The following is a 19,455-nucleotide window of genomic DNA, read 5'->3' as shown; positions in this document are numbered from 1 at the left end:
CATGATAGATAAAAATGTCAAAATTAGGATTACAGTCGTCAACATTGTGTTATTTCGTAATCGTAAAAGAACAAAGAAATAAAGGCATTTAGACAAAGCAGACCAACAAAAATAAAATACAAGAACACAAAAATATACCATAGCACTATAACACAATGAAGGGAGATATAAGTACCGAGCCACATCGAATTGTCAACACAAAAATATACCATAGCACTAAAACACAATGAAGGGAGGTATAAGTACCGAGCCACATCGAATTGTCAACACAAAAATATACCATAGCACTAAAACACAATGAAGGGAGGTATAAGTACCGAGCCACATCGAATTGTCAACACAAAAATATACCATAGCACTATAACACAATGAAGGGAGGTATAAGTACCGAGCCACATCGAATTGTCAACACAAAAATATACCATAGCACTATAACACAATGAAGGGAGGTATAAGTACCGAGCCACATCGAATTGTCAACACAAAAATATACCATAGCACTATAACACAATGAAGGGAGGTATAAGTACCGAGCCACATCAAATTGTCATCACAAAAAATAGTTTAAACAGTAAAAATAATTATATATGCACTTATAAAAGCACACTTTAACACGTTATTGAGATGATAAACAATGTAAGTACTTTTAAATTCTATATGTAAGTTACGTTATTCATACGATCTATGATGCAGTCATCAATAATAATAATAATAATTCTGATCATCAAAGTCTATATCATCATTTGAAACTTAATTGTGATTTACCGTTTTTTATACATAATTATAAATGTAAAAAAAATGTATATTTCATTTATGTATTGTTAAGAGTATCATTATTCCTTCCGATCTGACAATCTGGTGAAAATTATCCCTATTATCTAGATGGTGTTATACTTGTTCACGTTTGATAAGAATCTGACAGAATATTGAAGAATGTGGTATCTGAATAAAAAAATGCAACAGTAGTATACCGCTCTCCAAAAGTCGTTAATCGGTTGAGAGGAAACAAATCCAGGTTACAAACTATAATTAAAACGAGGGAAACACATCAATTATAAGACGAAAGCAACGAAACAACAGGAACACTAAAGTGCAAGAAAAAAACAAACGACAATGCATAACACACAGAAACGAACTATAAGATAACAAATGTCATTTTACTGACTTGCTACAGGACATTTTAGGGGGGAAAAGGTGGATTGAACCTGGTTTTGTGGATAACCTAACCTCGCGCTTTTGTGGCAATGATAAATTTATCTTTAAAACGACAACATTACCTTTTTGGCCTTTTTAACTTTTTTGGATTCGAGCGTCGCTGATGAGTCTTTTGTAGACGAAACGCGCGTCTGGCGTATATACAAAATTTGGTCCTGGTATCTATGATGAGTTTATTTACATAACAGGAGTACAGAACAAATACATGAAAGATCATTCAGGACAGAGAAATTCACCAATAAACATTACAATAGTACATTTCGACATGCTAACTCCAATATAACAACGAACACGTAAAACAACCTAGGACAGCACACAAAAGCAGCACACAAAAGCAGCACAACAGAACCACGAACTGTCCGTCACATATGAATGACATTTGATTATGAAACTGCTGTGTTTTGTGTTTTATTGTGTTATTGTTTGTATTTTTCTTCTTTATACATGACGTAGCCAGTTTATTTTCGACTTATGAGTTTGTAGGTCCATTTGGTATCTTTCACAACTCTTTAGTACTTTTATCATATTTATTTATGATTTATTATAGATTAAAAAAAACCTAATCATGCCAAGGACTTTTGTATCAAAATGTAATTCCAATTTTACATTTTTTTACAGTATGCTCATTATCAAAACAAACTAATTTTAGATACCAAGTTTGGACTTTGTTGCACAAAATGCGAGATTTGTATACATAAGACTAATACGCCTGCTTAAAACAAGTTGAATGCCAAATAAATACAAAGTTGAATAGCATTGAAAATAACATCTATTTAAAAATTGTTACAAATATTACAAGGGCCATATATGCTTGTTGTAGCATAACAGAGTGTTGCAAATACGGTAAAATTATGTAAAGTAAAAATCACATAAATACTGATCTCCAAGGAAAATTCATAACGGTAAGTCCCTAATCAAATGATAAATCAAATCAAACAAATAGACAACAACTGTCATATTCCTGACTAGGTACAGGCATGTTCAAATGTAGAAAATGGTGGATTGAACCTAGTTTTATAGTAATTATCATATCATTTAATATGTCAAATTTAGTGCTTACTTCTGTGTTGTTGATACCGCCGAAGACTGCAATGGTAACCAACAGTGGCAGCAATTCAGTGGTTTGTAATTGGTCACCAATTAAATATACATGGCTTGCAAAGCCATCCGCTCCTTTTTCTCGAATATTGAATTAAAACAATTAAAAAGTCAAATGCAAAAAATACAAAGTGTTTACACCCATAAAAGTTAAAGCTGATGCAATATCAATGTACCATGTTCAAATCTGACATTGTACTGGTCATCACAATCGACGTAGAATACAAACACTTGAGATTTAAATGAACTAATAAAGGCCAGCAAATCCTAGTGGTGTGATCTTTTGGTCAATGATTCGTCAAACTCTCATTTATATCACATCTCATACTTGTATTCACGTCGCACGATTGAGACTAAAAAGATTTCAAGACGAAGAATGTTTAAGAAATAATTCCTTCATGTCATGCTCTATGCTCATTTTAACATGGGTAGGCATTATATTTGTCGATATTTTACAACGCTCAGTGTAAAATATCGACAAATATAATGCCTACCCATGTTAAAATGAGCATAGAGCATGACATGAAGGAATTATTTCGATTCTAATAGGACAAATACAGTACTTTTATAGGTCGAAGCGTACGAAATTACCGTAAAAATGTTTGGCTGTTCCCGTTTCCTCCTGGAGGAGTCTGTGCATTGCATTTCATATTTGATAAGTTTAAAAGCTACGAGCTGGGTAAATATATGTTGCTTCATAAAAAAAAATATAATAAAAGTTTATGTTAGCTGCTTAAATGTATATATTTTAAAGGATAACGATGGAAATAACGTTAATATAAATAGTAAGTTCGTGCGCATGTGTCAAACATATTTTGTGCTCATTAGAACACGGCTTTGTTTACAAAGCGTAATAAGGACGTCATATTAGAATTGAGCATATAACAATAAAGACATAACAAGAACAGTCACAGCAGCCTAACATCAACTTCGACTTCAACCTTAAGTTAAATTGAGAATGGAAATGGGGAATGTGTCAAAGAGACAACAGCACGACCATAGAACAGACAACAGCAGAAGGTCAGCAATAGGTCTTCTACGCAGCAAGAAATTCCCGCACCCGGAGACTTCCTTCAGCTTGCCTCTAAACAAATACATGACCGTTACTGAGCATCATTGATGATCCAGGATTTTGTAGTGGGGTTCGCATTGAATTTTTTTTTTTTTTTTTTTGCATTTTTGCATTTTTGCATTTTTGTCTATTTTTGATTTTGCCATGACAAGTTCAATTTGTTTTTTTACTCTTGAGTTTGACTATCCCCTTGATATATTTGTCAACATTTTAAGAGCTGATTACATTTTATTTTCCCTTTTAATAATGGAGCGCCAAAGGGGTGTACGAAAATGCATTTAAAAAGTATATAACATTGCCAGTAAAACATTCAGGGGAACTAAAACACTTTGATGTAAAATTTTGAACAACCGAAATCATTAACAATACTTCACAGCACAAATTAACTCAGTAATGTACTTCTACGACGAAAACAGTACAAAAAAAGCAACGAACAATATTTGTCCCAGATAGCCTGATGTATGTATGATGTTCTCTCTCTCTCTCTTTCTCTCTTTCTCTCTGTCTATCTCTCTCAATAGGAGGAGCTGCAGGTTGCTTGTAAGCTGTAGCTGCTTCATAACTTAGAGGAGGCGTTAATATATCTCTTTGTGTGTTTATTACTCGATTGGAGGGGCAGAAGGTTGTTTGTAAGCTGTAGCGGCTTCATAGCTTGGAGGAGGCGCTAATGGATCTCCTGCAATAGACAAAAAAGGGTATTGCAGATGTAGTATTACGTTTAACAAGTTTGTGTATTGCCGAAAGTATTAAAGTAGTCTCATTGGCAATCATACCACATCTTTGTCTTTATCTTTTAATGACAATGTTTAATGACAATGAAATATATAAATACAAATTGAAAGTTATTGAAAACTTTTCTAACTTACAACACAGACAAAGATAACCTCTGTCTGCGTAATTAAGAAAAGATTGTCTTCGAGAACAAGTGCATTTTTTTATTTTTATTATGCAAAGGTAACAATTGATATTAAATAAATAAGTATATGCGTTGATGAACTCTTTAAACTTTCATATACCGTGATTTGAGCTGAAGCAATCAAATTATGTTGTAGTTGTGCAAATGGCAACAAATGTACAACATATGATAAAGTAATAAATGATAATAAATACCTTGTAATGAATGATAATTTGGTGGCGGTCCAGTAGGCTCAAGTATTGATGACGACACGCTAATCTGTTCAGACTCCTGTGGTATGGAATCCATTTCTGTCGTTTCCGATGAATGATTTTGAGGACTCTCGCCTCTCACTCTTAACACGAGTGTTGTACAACATCCCGCCCATGCAGAACAGCATTCTCCACAGGGCTTGAGTATATCGTCACAGTCACATGATGAGAAATTCTCTCTACAGTTACAATCCCCAAAACATTTACATCTCAAACAATATGATAAAACTTCACCAATACATGAAAGTACGCCACAAGGTCCATTTTCCGACTTCACACAGCCAAACATGCTACATGCACACCCAACAAATATTGCAACAGCAACTACAGTTAAAATAATACTGAAGACGGTTACAACTGTGTCTTCTAAAATTATAAGTAAAATAAGAAGTTGATCAATGTTTAATTGAAATATCAATAATATTTCAAACATATTGACTTTCATTGCAGCATAATTCGGGGTTGATATTTTTAAAAATATTATATTATTTAATATAATATTTTAAAGTTATATCTGTTTAAATGGTGTCATTTGATGTTCTCCTGATCGAGGATTGCAGAAGGAATAATAAACAAAGAATAATGAAATTACAGAGTTTTTTTTATTTCCTATTGTTTATTGTATAATAGAATATCTGGTTTTAAAAAAAGAAATCAATTTAACAAAACCAATGACTTCAATTGGTTTACGTGTTTTTGTTTGATATTTTTTCGTCTGGTATTTCAAATTTTGTAAATCTCGTAATTTTAATAAATAAACTAATCATAGATACCAGCACTAAATTTTGTATATACGCCAGACGCGCGTTTCGTCTACAAAAGACTCATCAGTGACGCTCGAATCAAAAAAAGTTAAAAAGGCCAAAGATCATTATTTGGTTGTCAAAGGTATCAGTCTTATAATTTGATACGCCAGACGCGCGTTTCGTGTACATAAGACTCATCATTGACGCTCAGATCAAAATAGTTATAAGCCAAATAAGTAAAAACCTGAAGAGCATTAAGGACCCAAAGTTCCAAAAAGTTGTGCCAAATACAGCTTAGGTAATCTATGCCTGGCATAACAAAATCCTTATTAATGACCTTTAGTATTTGTATCCCAAGCTTGTAACATGTTATGCATGCACATATTTCATCAATAAATATTAGTACCTTCTATTCGAGAGGCTGTCACTTTAATATTGAGATAGGTCTTTTGAGTTGGCTCTGTATATCCATTTGGTAAAATAATGGACATGCTTAACTCGTATGCCTGTTTTACACAGGTTTTCTCTATATATCGGTCAGCACTATTATATGACTACAAAAAATAAAAGTTGATAAAAAGAAATGAAAACACGGCTTTTAAATTCCCTGAAAGAAAACTTCTGAAGAATCTATTATATTCTTATCTGATTAGAATTGGAGACTTTTTTTTTATTTTCAAGCAGTCCAATGCAACAGGATAATGATAAAATATAAAATTGAAAGACACTTTTAACTAAATATTATAAAATTTTAATTATATTGGTACAATCATTATCGGACGAGCTACATGATGATATATCAGCTAAATCTGACCGGTTCATTTTAAGCGAAAATGTGTTAATGTTTTTTCAGTTTTTTGTTGTTGGTTTTTTTTTTTTTTTTTTTTTTTTTTTATCAGACATTTTTTTATATGGTATCATTTCATTTAAAGTCATAAGAAACGAGTGACCGGTGAAAAATAATGTTCTTCCAATTCTTACACCAATGCATACAAACATTATAAACTTAGTCTTCTGTGCACGAATTTATCATTTTTTTCGTGTAAATTTCGTACAATCGTCATTTTTTTTTCAATCGATCAGTGTTGTTATGAAAATATGGCAGGTAATTAAAGTTCGTGTTTTCAAGCCGAAGTTTAACGATTGTCACCTGTTTGTCAACAATCGACAAAAAATCAACAAAAAAGCATGGAAATTCAGCACGTGTTTAACATGTAAATTCAGATAATAGTTTATTTTAAGGACATCCATGCGTATTATGGTCACCGGATTTTTACGAGATGGGTCACACTGAAGTCACTTTGCATACGGAAAATATGTCGGGGGAATTGCTTCTTAAAAAGCAATTAAAATAAAGTAAACTTCTTCTAAATATGAATAAATTAAAGAATTTTCTTCAGAAAAAAAGTATATCTACATAAGTTTTATAATGAAAACTATCCATTGAGTTATAAAAAAAACATATGCATTATTTTTTTTGATTTTAGGTTTCTTATGACTTTAACATGTTTAATATAATTTTTTTGATAAAAAATGAACATTTCTGACACGTAGTGTTGTCATTTTCGCGGTAATTTTAACATGTCATAAAAGCGGCAAGTTTGGCTAGCCGTACAACCAGGTTCAACCCACTATTTATTTCTTGAAATGTCCTGTACCAAGTCAGATATACGACAGTTGTTATTTGAGGCTGACTTCATGCAGCAACATCTTAGGAAGAAAGATAAGAAGTTAGCGATATCCTTTAGCTATACTTTCCGCTATATAGATGATGTTCTTTCACTCAAAATTTGGTGACTATGTGGAACGCATCTATCCCATCAAACTAGAGATAAAGGATACCACAGATACAGTTAAGTCGGCCTCATATCTTGACTTACATCTAGAAATTGACAATGAGGGTCGTTTGAAAACAAAACTTTACGACAAAAGAGATCATTTCAGCTTTCCAACTGTGAACTTTTATTTCTAAGTAGCAACATTCCAGCAGCACCTGCATACGTGGTATATATCTCCCAATTGAAACGATATTACCATGCTTGCATTTTCTATCATGATTTTCTTGATAGAGGGTTGCTGCTCACAAGGAAGCTATTAAACTGAGAGTTCCAAATGGTGAAGTTGAAATCATCCATTCGTAAATTTTACGGACGCCATCACGAGTTGGTTGACCGTTACGGAATAACTGTTTTACAAATGATATCGGATATGTTCCTTACGTCGTAACTACAACCCCTTCCCTTTCATGAATGCCGGTGACCTACCGAATTAGACTATTTACCGGATTTGTTATCACATAAGCAACACGACGGTGCCACATGTGGAGCAGGATCTGCTTACCCTTCCGAAGCACCTGAGATAACCCCAAGTTTTTGGTTGGGTTCGTGTTGTTTATTCTTTAGTTTTCTATTTGTGTCATGTGTACTATTGTTTGTCTGTTTGTCTTTTTCATTTTTAGCCATGGCGTTGTCAATTTATTAGTTTGACTGTACCTTTGATATATTTCGTCCCTCTTTGTCATCTACAGTCCGTTTCCATGTATGTTGGTGTTTGTTTTTGTTGTAGATAAGTGTTTTTTGTAGCTCCGTTGTTTTTCTCTTAGATCTAATGTGCGTCCCTCGCTTTTAGTTTGCTTAATCAAATTATGACTATTGAAAAGCAGGTTTCTACTGTTGTCTGTATTGATACGGAACATCAATGATTATAAGTTGATACCATCACGGATTGACGAAAAAAGAGAAGAAAACTCAATAAGCTACTGGTACCCGAATCCGATCCGGACAATAGATTATCAGATTTTGAAGAGTAGTGTATCATGTTTCCATAGTAAACCTGGCCTATTCGATACACATAATCAACATGTCTGTCATACAGGGTTGATAATTCATAATCTATTTGAATACCATATTCAGTTGCGCAATTAAATAACCACTTTGATCTGATTGGTTTAGGTAACCTGACATCCATTTTCGGTAATTCTGGGTAATATTAGGGATATCGTAAAAGTTTCAAGGAGATAACTTTCTTCCTACATGTCATGGTATATCTGCATTGTACTTATCACTTCTATGAATTGGAAATCATGATAAGAAAATAGTATATCGAATATCATGTCAGCTCAAAGAGCTGTGTGATCTTAGTAAAGGTGTTGTTTAAATACTGACTCATAAAAGGAAAAGGTTTAAACAATAAAATTAAGAAGATATGGTATGAACTCTATAGTCCTATTGTTTACTTAAAAATTGGTCCTTCCTGACAATGTTCTGGTTCATGCTATGGTAATAGGCAGAAACAATACATACATTGTGTACCCTTTGAATAAAACTGATATTCAAATTGCCATAAGGCTTGTAAGTCTAAAATTATTCGACATAGCCACAGAAATGTAGTTTTCTCTAATATTGCGAGTGAGAAAAATACTTAATCATCCCCTAAAGAAGTAACTTTTCAAAACAGAAACTTTTGCGACAGTAATGTTATCTTCCTGTTCACCTTCGTGTTTTAAATGTCGCGGTAGTATGCCGAAACTAAGCTACACATTGTGTATTCTTTTCAATATCAAAATTGTTATAAAACTTTGGAATCCATACTTTAAAATGATTCGACGAAACCAAAGCAACTTGTTGTCGCTCATTTGCGAGTGGGTAAGTATACTTCATTATATATTCAAGCAGATAATTTTCAAAATAGTTTTGACTACTAGTAACCACAGTTACTGGTTCATTCTGTGAAAACACTTAACCCACATGCAGTTCAAATTATTTCAATCATTGTATGTTTCTTGTATACATAAAAGTGCAACCAAAGAGGATACATATTATTTTTTTTACTTTCATTGAGAAATAATTAAAATTGAGAAATAAAATTGAGAAAGGAATGTGTCAAAGCGACAACAACCTGATCATAGAGCAGCTGGCCCCTTTAAAATATGTATACTAGTTTAGTGATAATGGACGTCATACTAAACTCCGAACTATACACAAGAAACTAAAATAAAAAATCACGAGACTAACAAAAACCAGAGGCTCCTGACTTGGGACAGGCGCAAAATTGTTTATGAGAACTCAACCCTTCCCCTATACCTCTAGCCAATGTAGAAAAATAAACGCATAACAGAAAGTACCTCAAAAAATAAAAAAGGAGACTTTAAAGAAAATAGAATTAAAATAGTCAAAAGGATGTTTTGTGTGTGGAAAACATATGTTAACGGTGATTCGGGATGCAATTGGGACACTGAAATATGATGGTCCGCGCCAAAGTACGAAAGTCCTTTTGCGATTGTTCAAGCATTACGTTTGAATATTGCAATGTTTTTATTATTAACCATTATTTACAACACCATAGTAATTTGCAGACAGGAGGATAAGTGTATGAATGTTGCATGCTAACAAAGGAAATAAAAGGAAAGGGAAACGAAAGTAACGAATGAATGAATCAAGTGAGCGGTGCAGGTGGAGGTAACATAAATATTTAAAACAAAGTCAGGCAGCAAATCTTCCCGCTTGAATACATAACACTTAATCGAAGCCATCCCTTAAATGTTTTTGGATCGGTTCTGCTTCATGATAAGCTGAAAGTTATATAATTTAAGTTGTAAAGTCTCTGATTTCACCTTACCAACACTCAAAATCGACCTTCTAAATACAATAAAATTGAGAATGGAATGGGGAATGTGCCAAAGAGACAACAGCCCGACCATAGAAAAAAACAACAGCAGAAGGTCACCAACAGGTCTTCAATGTAGCAAGAAATTCCCGCACCCGGAGGCGTCCTTCAACTGGCCCCTAAACAAATATATACTAGTTCAGTGATAATGAACGCCATACTAATTTCCCAATTGTACACAAGAAACTAAAATTAAAATAATACAAGACTAACAAAGGCCAGAGGCTCCTGACTTGGGACAGGCGCAAAAATGCGGCGGGGTTAAACATGTTTGTGAGATCTCAACCCTCCCCCTATACCTCTAGCCAATGTAGAAAAGTAAACGCATAACAATACGCACATTAAAATTCAGTTCAAGAGAAGTCCGAGTCTGATGTCAGAAGATGTACCCAAAGAAAATAAACAAAATGACAATAATACATAAATAACAACAGACTACTAGCAGTTAACTGACATGCCAGCTCCAGACTTCAATTAAACTGACTGAAAGATTATGATTTCATCATATGAACATCAGGCACAATCCTTCCCGTTAGGGGTTTAGTATCATACCATCATAACATATATGAGAAGAACATAACCCGTGTCATGCCAACAACTGGTTTTTGAATAAATGTGTTTAGTTCCGATGCAAAGACCCTATAAGTGAATCAATATTAACGCCAAAATATGCAATCTTTAATGACCTGACAACAGTCTCGTAACTATATCCCTTCTTAATAAGTCTATTCAAAGGTTTTTTTAGTTTTTGAGGTGATTACTGACACCTTTGTGCTTTATAAAGAATATTTCCATAAAAAATTGGATGTGAAATACCTGAACGTATAAGAAGTCTGCATGTTATAATAATAAAGTGATGTCAAAGAACCTTAGACTTGTCGTTTATGGAACCCCCGTAAAACACGACTATCACAATATCAAGATCGAGGAAAGGGCAGTGGTCATTGTTAGTATTAGCTTTATTTAAAGTAAATTCAACAGGATAAATTTCTTTAATATACATACTGAAGTCGTCATTATTGAGAGCCAAAATATCATCCAAATATCTAAAAGTATTATTAAATTTGTTTATAAGATGTTGTTTCGATGGGTCTCTGCTTATTTTTGTCATAAATTGTAACTCATAGCAATACAAAAACAGGTCCGCAATAAGTGGTGCACAGTTAGTCCTCATTGGAATTCCGATAATCTGACGATATACGGAATCCCCAAAGCGAACAAAAATGTTATCTAGTAAAAATTCAAGGGCATATATAGTATCAAAGCATGTCCAATTGACATAGTTTTTTTTTTTGTTTATTGCTACTAAAAAATGACCTAAAAGAGTTTGAACATATATATTCACATTCTGACTTTTTAAATGCCCATTTAATTAGGTGTGTGAATTTTTTCTTAATGAGAATGTGAGGCAATGTGGTATACAGGGTAGAAAAATCAAAACTTTGAACAGATTTAAAATCACCAATATAAGCATGCAATTTATCAAGTACTTCCAACGAGTTCTTGACACTCCAAAAGTAATTAATTCCACTATTTTCGAAGGCCTTATTTGAACAATTTATTATCAGGTTTTTAATTGTACCAAGTGTGCTGGTAAGAAGAATAGACAATTTAGTAGTGGAACAATGGCTTGAAGACGAAATAAATCTATATTTGTAAGGTGTTTTGTGTAGCTTCGGAAGCCAGTACATATTTGGGACTTTCATTGTATTTGGCTCTGCTTGTAAAGCGGTAGCTAAAAGTTTATGTTTGTTACAGATGTCGTTTTCTGAAAATGGAGTCAGTTGGAATGTTGGTGAATTGGTGATTTCTTTTTTCAGAACCTCAATGTAAAATTTACGTCAAACAATAATAATATTATTAGCAGCTTTATCGGCCGGGACAAAAACAAATTTCTTGGCTAGTTCTTTTAGTTTATGTTTGATACGAGAAATAGGTTTTTTGTGGTTATTGTTAATAGTAAAATGTTCTTTAAAATGTTGAATACGTATATCAACTATCTTCATTACTGAATTAAAAAAAGAGTCCAAAGATTTTTTGTCAGCTTTTTCCCGTTTTATCCATTTCATACAGTAAGTATGGAGTGAGTCGTGGATGATATTACGACACTCATTCCAATTAATAATTGACGGGGGACGATATTTAGGTCCTTTACTGAGGAATGATTTTAACTCTCGGTCTTGAACGATGTTAAGATCTCCTGTTATAACATGGGAAATGGGTCCATAAATATATTCGGAGGTACTACAATTACATGAAGTAGGTGTATTTTCACTGATATTAACATCTTTACACAGTTGACTATAATTAAACACAAATTTCCGGGTAGATTTCTTGTAAATATAACAAATAAGAGGTAGCTCAGTATTGTCAAAATATCCACAATGCTATCATGCTTAACACTACACTACCACACTTAATGTAGTTCTCACTTAAGACCATTGCTTATTAGCTAGTATACACCATCGGCATTGACTTTCATCGTAAACATCAACGTCACAGTTAAACCATCGACCATATAACCACCAACGCACTTCAGCGGAGCTATCAGCAAATTTGCGTCACATTTTCAGTATTATCACACAGTGAAAACAAACACGCTTCAGTGCGGACCATCGTACTGCAGCACTACCATTGCATCGGACTACCGTAGCGCTTCAGAATCCTTCGCGTATTTAAAACGAATATGTTATCATGTTATCACTCACACTATGCACTTACCCATCTTGATTTACTCCCTGTTTTGTTCTGTACGTGCAGCTCCACATTTCCAAAAGTAGAAGGCAAATCAAATAGTAATGACTCAAAACATACTTCATATGATCTTTGATTATTGTACTCTCCTCCAGTAAAACTAAAATCACATAGTTTAGGAGAAGTTTGCCCATTCCATGACAAATTATAATATTTACTCTCTGTTAGTCGCCTTGCCTCCTCATCACAATTATATGACGTAAACTGTACTAAAACATAATAAAATATTTGTACATGACTATAGACTAGAAAGACTTAAAAACAATAGCACTGTTACTATACTTTTTGTGTATTTCTTTATGCTGTGTACATACTGATTTTGTGTCATTAATAGATACCCTACATGTAGTTCCTTTGTTTTCTCGCCGCGATATAGCCTTGTTGTGCTAATGCGGCGTAAAGCAACCAACAATCAACCAATCCTTTGTTTTCTGGCCGCGATATAGCCTTGTTGTGCTAATGCGGCGTAAAGCAACCAACAAGCAACCAATCCTTTGTTTTCTCGCCGCGATATAGCCTTGTTGTGCTAATGCGGCGTAAAGCAACCAACAAGCAACCAATCCTTTGTTTTCTCGCCGCGATATAGCCTTGTTGTGCTTATGCGGCGTAAAGCAACCAACAATCAACCAATCCTTTGTTTTCTCGCCGCGATATAGCCTTGTTGTGCTAATGCGGCGTAAAGCAACCAACAATCAACCAATCCTTTGTTTTCTCGTCGCGATATAGCCTTGTTGTGCTAATGTGGTGTAAAGCAACCAACAATCAACCAATCCTTTGTTTTCTCGTCGCGATATAGCCTTGTTGTGCTAATGTGGTGTAAAGCAACCAACAATCAACCAATCCTTTGTTTTCTCGCCGCGATATAGCCTTGTTGTGCTAATGCGGCGTAAAGCAACCAACAATCAATAAATCCTTTGTTTTCTATTAAACAAAGACTGAGAGCAAAAATTATCAATTTCACATATATAGTTTGAGAATATTTCAAGCCAATAAAATACGTTAAGACCGATGGGAATTTAAAAATTATATACAAAAAAAACCAACAAAAATACCAAGAAAAAATAAACTTTCATAGTCATACATCATCAACAAATGATTTAACGTAGAGAGTATGGTTAAAATAAAACTAAGAAAGGAAATGGGGAATGTGCCAAAGCGACAACAACCCGACCATAGAGCAGACAACAGCCGAAGGCCACCAATGGGTCTTCAATGTAGCGAGAAACTCCCACACCCGGAGGTGTCCTTCAGCTGACCCCTTAAAAAATGTGTATACTAGTTCAGTGATAATGGACGTCATACTAAACGTCATCAGTGTCTGAGTAGAAAGTTGATGAACCAGGGGTATGTCAAAGAACGTTTCGTCCTTTTTCTAAAAAAGTTCATCGGAAGGTACAAAGACCTTGTTGATAAATATTCCGTATCAAATTCACAAATAATACATGATGGTCTTGATGTATAGATTCTGCGTACTGATGTTGTTTATCATCTTAAAACAACGTGTTATATTGTTCTTTCATTTGTCTTTGTTCTATCATTAATATTACTTTTACTGTTGGATTGTTTTATACCGACCGTGCTTTGTAAAGAATATGACTATAAAAGATTAGATGTGAAATATCTGAACGTAAAAGACAAACTGAAATAAAATGCAAATTGCAAAATACAATTTACAAATCAAATGAGTTGCCGAAAATTTCTTTCCTGATAATATATGTATATAATGTTGATTACAGACAATGTCTATATGTGTTCATTTGATACTGATACTATCTACAAACTGAGAGATAAAAATCTAATTTGGATAAAACTCAACAATTATGAATTTAAGGATGAACTAAAGTGGGGTTTTGTGTCAGATGTTCAGGCTCCTTGGTGTTTTTCTCTACGGTACAAGGTAAAATATTTTGCCCCATAACACCCATTTATTTTTTCATATAAGAGTTGATAGCTCATAAAAGATTATTTTGCAAAATATAAGCAGATTTTTGATTTTCGTTCTTTTCAGTAGAGAACCAAATAATACCAATGAAAGTATAATATAAGGTAAAAGTCTGAGTCATCCTTTTTTCGACATGTTTAAAAAATCAAATAACTCGAAAAGGTGTTCCATGACCTATCAATATGTTTTGCTTATTTTGTTCCTTAACTAATGCTCTTCTGACTTATAGTATCAATCTTTAATTGTTAATTTATTTCATTCCACTTAAGTACATCCTTAGGAGGAAGACTAGACACATCTGTGATACTGCATTCGTCAACGACACAAAAAATAAGGTACTCACACTCAAAATATTATTTAATCTAACAATAAAGCATAGATATTCATAAAAACAATTAAAAAGCTTTCCTTCTGAAAATAAAAGAAGTATAAAACAAATAATTAATATGTATGACTATCATTCTACGAGATTTTCTTAAATTCAAGACATAATAAGTATACTTACAATCAACTGAATATATTCCATAACAACTGTTTATATTAAGACTAAACAAGAACACGAAGGCAAACGTATGCTCTCTTGTGACCTTCATTCTAAAAAAGCACAAAAACAGATTACTGCACGTGGTTTAACCTCAATGTAAATAACAACTCTTGTGTGAAAGTGTGAATTTCTCATTTGTTTCTTGTATTGCTGCGTCTTATCAATTTTAAACCACAAATATATATAAACCTCGCTTATTGACATATCTTTTTATTCTCAATAAACCATCATTTTGACAAGGTATAGAGATATACTTATGTACAACATTTACAATATACACAACATTTAATTAATACTATTAGTACAAGACCTTTTACAAAAATTAACAGGGGTGGCTTCACACTAGATTCAGCTTGGAGATTTATTTATTGTTTTGATAAATTGTCGAGTTTAATAAACTCTACTTTCTTTTTGGATGAAATTAATAATTGATACTTTAAAATATTTCGTTTGGTGTAACTACATTTTTGTATGCAGTTTTTTCTCTCCTGTTCAAATTGAACATTCCAAAATAAAGTGAAATTCATCCCCGAGTTCATTGTTTTTGCACAGAGTACAGTTTCTATTTTGTTCACTGGTGTTAAAAAAAAAGTAAAATCAAAAAAATACTGAACTTAGAGGAAAATCAATTCGGAAAGTCCATAATCACATGGCAAAATCAAATAACAAAACGTATCAAAAACGAATGGACAAGAACTGTCATACCTGACTCGGTACAGGCATATTCAAATGTAGAAAATGGTGGATTAAACCTGGTTCTATAGCGCTAACCCTCTCACTTTAATGACAGTCTCATCAAATTCCGTTATATTTACATTGATGCGTTAAATAAATAAAAATATGGGTACATCAGTCATCATCGTATAACAATTTTAAAAGGAACAATTTAACAGAACACAAAAACATCTACTATCTAAGAACACATTCATTGATTTGAGTGTCTGATGTCAGAAAATTTTATACGTCACACACGTTACATAGGCAATGTTAGCATACAGGGTTAAAAAATCAAAAGTATGTAAGAATAAATTTCAGAAATAGACCGAGATTTAAACTAGTCTAAAAGTTATATATAGAATTTAAAAGAATCCACAAATAGTTAATTCCACTACGCGATTGAATGATTTTGACGTTTGTGGTTCAACGTATATAGTAATTCATAATAGAAATATATCATAATGACATATAATAGAACAATATCATACCGACGGGATCTTTTAAAGTACAGAGTCACGTTATAAGAACAAAAGAAAAAAAAAAGGTCGCATATACAAAACAAACCACCAAAAAACAAAAGCCAATACAAACACATTGACGAGATGTATAAGTACCGAGCCACGTCAAACGAATATCATATAAAACCATTCAACAGTAAAAGTAATATAAATAATAGAACAAAGACAAATGAAAGAACTATAAAACACGTTGTTAAGATGATAAGCAACATCAGTACGCAGAATCTATACACCAAGACCATCGTGTATATTATTTGAGAAGTTGATACGGAATATTTATCAACAAGGTTTTGGTACCTTCCGATGAACTTTTTTAGAAAAAGGCCGAGACGTTCTTTGACATAACCCTGGTTCATCAACTTTCTACTCAGACACTGATGGCGTTTTACAAAGTCGGAGTAGGAGCTGCAAGCTCTTGAATATCGAATAATTTGGAAATATATATCCCATATGCAGGTGAAGTTGGTATATTGCTACTAAGGTGGGGGAAATTTATAATTTCAAAATTAAAATCGTCTCGTTTGTCATAGATTCTGGTACTGAGATGACTGTGTAAGTCAAATTCGAGATATAAGTCTAAAAATGAGGCGGAGGAAGCCGTGTCTGTTGTTTCTTTAATCTCTAGTTCTGGGGGATATATTAATGGAACCCAATCAGAAAAGTTCGGATTGTTTATGGAAAGAACATCATCAATATATCTGAAAGTGAAATTAAATAATCTGGCTTCCTTGATCCTCTTGTTTTTGACAAGTGTCTGGAGGAACTTCGATTCATATGAAAATAAGAAAAGGTCGACAAAAAGAGGCGCACAGTTTGTTCCCATAGGAATGCCGACAATTTGTTGGAAAAGTCTACCTCCAAACTCAACAAATATGTTGTCGATAAGAAACTACAGCATACTGATCACTTGTTGTTCTGTGTAGTATGTTTTACCTTTTTGTTTGTCACTATTAACGAAATATGCCTTATGAAATCCCACAGTAATAAATTTCTAGCGTATGCTACCATTTTAATGTTGAAAGGCATTGTGGATTAATTCTTTTAGGCGATTTTTCAATTTCACATGGGGAATGGTGGTATACAGGGTTGAAAAATCAAAAGTTTTGATGGAACTAATTTCAGAAAAAAGACCGAGATTTAAAATTGTCTAGAAGTTCTTTAGAATTTTTAAGAATCCACATATGGTTAATACCACTACGCGAGTAAACAGTTTCACAGTATTTCTGAATACCCTCATTCACTGCGGACAGAATTTTAGTCAATCTAATGGACAATTCTTTAGTTGAACATGAAGATGAGCCAGCAATATACCGTTGTGTGTACGGAATTTTATGAAGCTTTGGTATCCAATACAAATAAGGTACATGTCCTCTACATGTACCAGCTGAAATAGGTAATTCATGATTCGTCGTTCTAAATCTGCAAACCTCTACAAGATGTTTGTTGTCTAAAATATCTAAATAAGCCTCCGAAATAAAATTATCTTTAAATACTTTGTAATTTACAGCTTTTGGTGATTTTTCTAACTATAAGTGCCAATTCTGTTCAAATTGATCGTTTAGGTTTCTACTAACTGTCAGATGCAGCCAATTTAAATTAATAAACGTTTGTGAGTTCCAAATATATGTTAAAACACATTCATTTAGAATACTTTTTATGTCATCTAACCATAAACACTTATCTCCATTCACATATGACAATTGGAAACATAAGTTTTAGACATGTATCGTACATGTAGTACACTCAACTACAAAAAAATCAGTTATCATTATTTTACTAAGTTAAGTTGGAAGACAATAATTCGATCATTATTGCATAAGACTAGAAATGATAGATACATCTTTACAGAACCGTTTGTAATGTTTTAAGATCCGTTACTCTTAATTATAAATGTCTAATTGTTTTGTATAACTGTTGGTTGGGCTATCTACCCTTTAGCTCTCAAGCTGTCAACTTTCAGTGAATAAATGTGTATATCTTATAATAGTAAATAGTATATGTAACCAGTGTAATATATTTGCTTTTCGTTCATTATTTTACCCATAAACAAACCCATTAGTTTTCTCGTATGAATTGTTTTACATTTGTCATTTCGGTTTTTTTTTGTAGCTGAATATACGGTATTGGCTTTTCTCATTGTTGAAGGTCGTTCGGGGACCTATTTGTAATTTCGGGGTCATTTGGTCTCTTGTGGAAAGTTGTCTCATTGACAATCATTTAACACACCTTCTTATTTTTAAAAGAAAATATAATTTTTAACGTAAAACATTATTATTGTCAGTGCTCAACACAAACCACGACAATAATACAATATAGATAGTAATTTAGATATTGATTAATAATACAATATAGATAGTAATTTAGATATTGATTAATAATACAATATAGATAGTAATTTAGATATTGATTAATAATACAGGCTATTTGTTACATGTTCTTTAAAAACAATCCCAACATAACTGGTTTTTAAAAGTCTTTCTTATATTTACCCCTTGTTGATTTATAAATAAGTATTGACGTAAAAATTCGTGAAATGTATATTGTTTTCTTGTCTTAATTTATAATTTTCTTACTCATTTAAAAAAGCGAAGTCCTTATATTTTGCACAGAATATTTCCTTTGTTTTAAATCATAATGATTCCTTAGAATCAATCACTTGAGCAATTATCACAAATATTGCAAATACGATAAACTTATTAGAGCATAGTAACGGGTCCTATTTGTACATATATTATGACCTAAATGTCGATATTGATTGGGATTTAAAAACAGGTTTATCTTATTTATAACTATTTAAATATTTATTAATTTATGTCCAATAAAGTTCATGATTTCTAAAAAATAATAGAGTTTCATGTCAATATCAACTTATCATTAAACTGATTTACTCTCACCTACTTACAAATCGTAAACAAATTATTGAAAAGTACGCTTTTCTCTAGAACTGACGAGTATAAATCGGATTCAACTTACATGACAGATAAACAGTCATCCGACTCATGTATACCAATTACAGT

At 32.9% G+C, this 19,455-nt stretch overlaps 1 protein-coding gene across 1 annotated transcript; it reads right to left on the bottom strand.

The window, feature by feature from the left end:
* Positions 1-1,966: 1,966 nt before the first annotated feature.
* Positions 1,967-19,455, bottom strand: LOC143071127 (uncharacterized). The gene is made up of 6 exons (XM_076245251.1): positions 19,412-19,455; positions 15,165-15,253; positions 12,685-12,926; positions 5,705-5,852; positions 4,496-4,918; positions 1,967-4,061 (listed from the first exon to the last, which is right to left on the bottom strand). Exons 2-6 carry the CDS (start codon positions 15,250-15,252, stop codon positions 3,985-3,987), a joined length of 978 nt encoding a protein of 325 aa, XP_076101366.1. The 5' UTR covers position 15,253; positions 19,412-19,455; the 3' UTR covers positions 1,967-3,984.

Source organism: Mytilus galloprovincialis, chromosome 4, assembly GCF_965363235.1.
Source record: "Mytilus galloprovincialis chromosome 4, xbMytGall1.hap1.1, whole genome shotgun sequence".
In the NCBI taxonomy this organism is placed as follows: Eukaryota; Metazoa; Mollusca; class Bivalvia; order Mytilida; family Mytilidae; genus Mytilus; species Mytilus galloprovincialis.
This window is presented reverse-complemented; position numbering and strand designations above follow the sequence as displayed.

Excerpts from the sequence above, each read along its gene's own strand:
- LOC143071127 (XM_076245251.1), bottom strand. The coding sequence starts at position 15,252 with ATGAAGGTCACAAGAGAGCATACGTTTGCCTTCGTGTTCTTGTTTAGT. Across the intron at positions 4,919-5,704 it reads GACAGCCTCTCGAATAGAAG|AAGACACAGTTGTAACCGTC; the intron begins GTACTAATATTT and ends TTATAATTTTAG. Across the intron at positions 4,062-4,495 it reads AAATTATCATTCATTACAAG|GAGATCCATTAGCGCCTCCT; the intron begins GTATTTATTATC and ends TGTCTATTGCAG.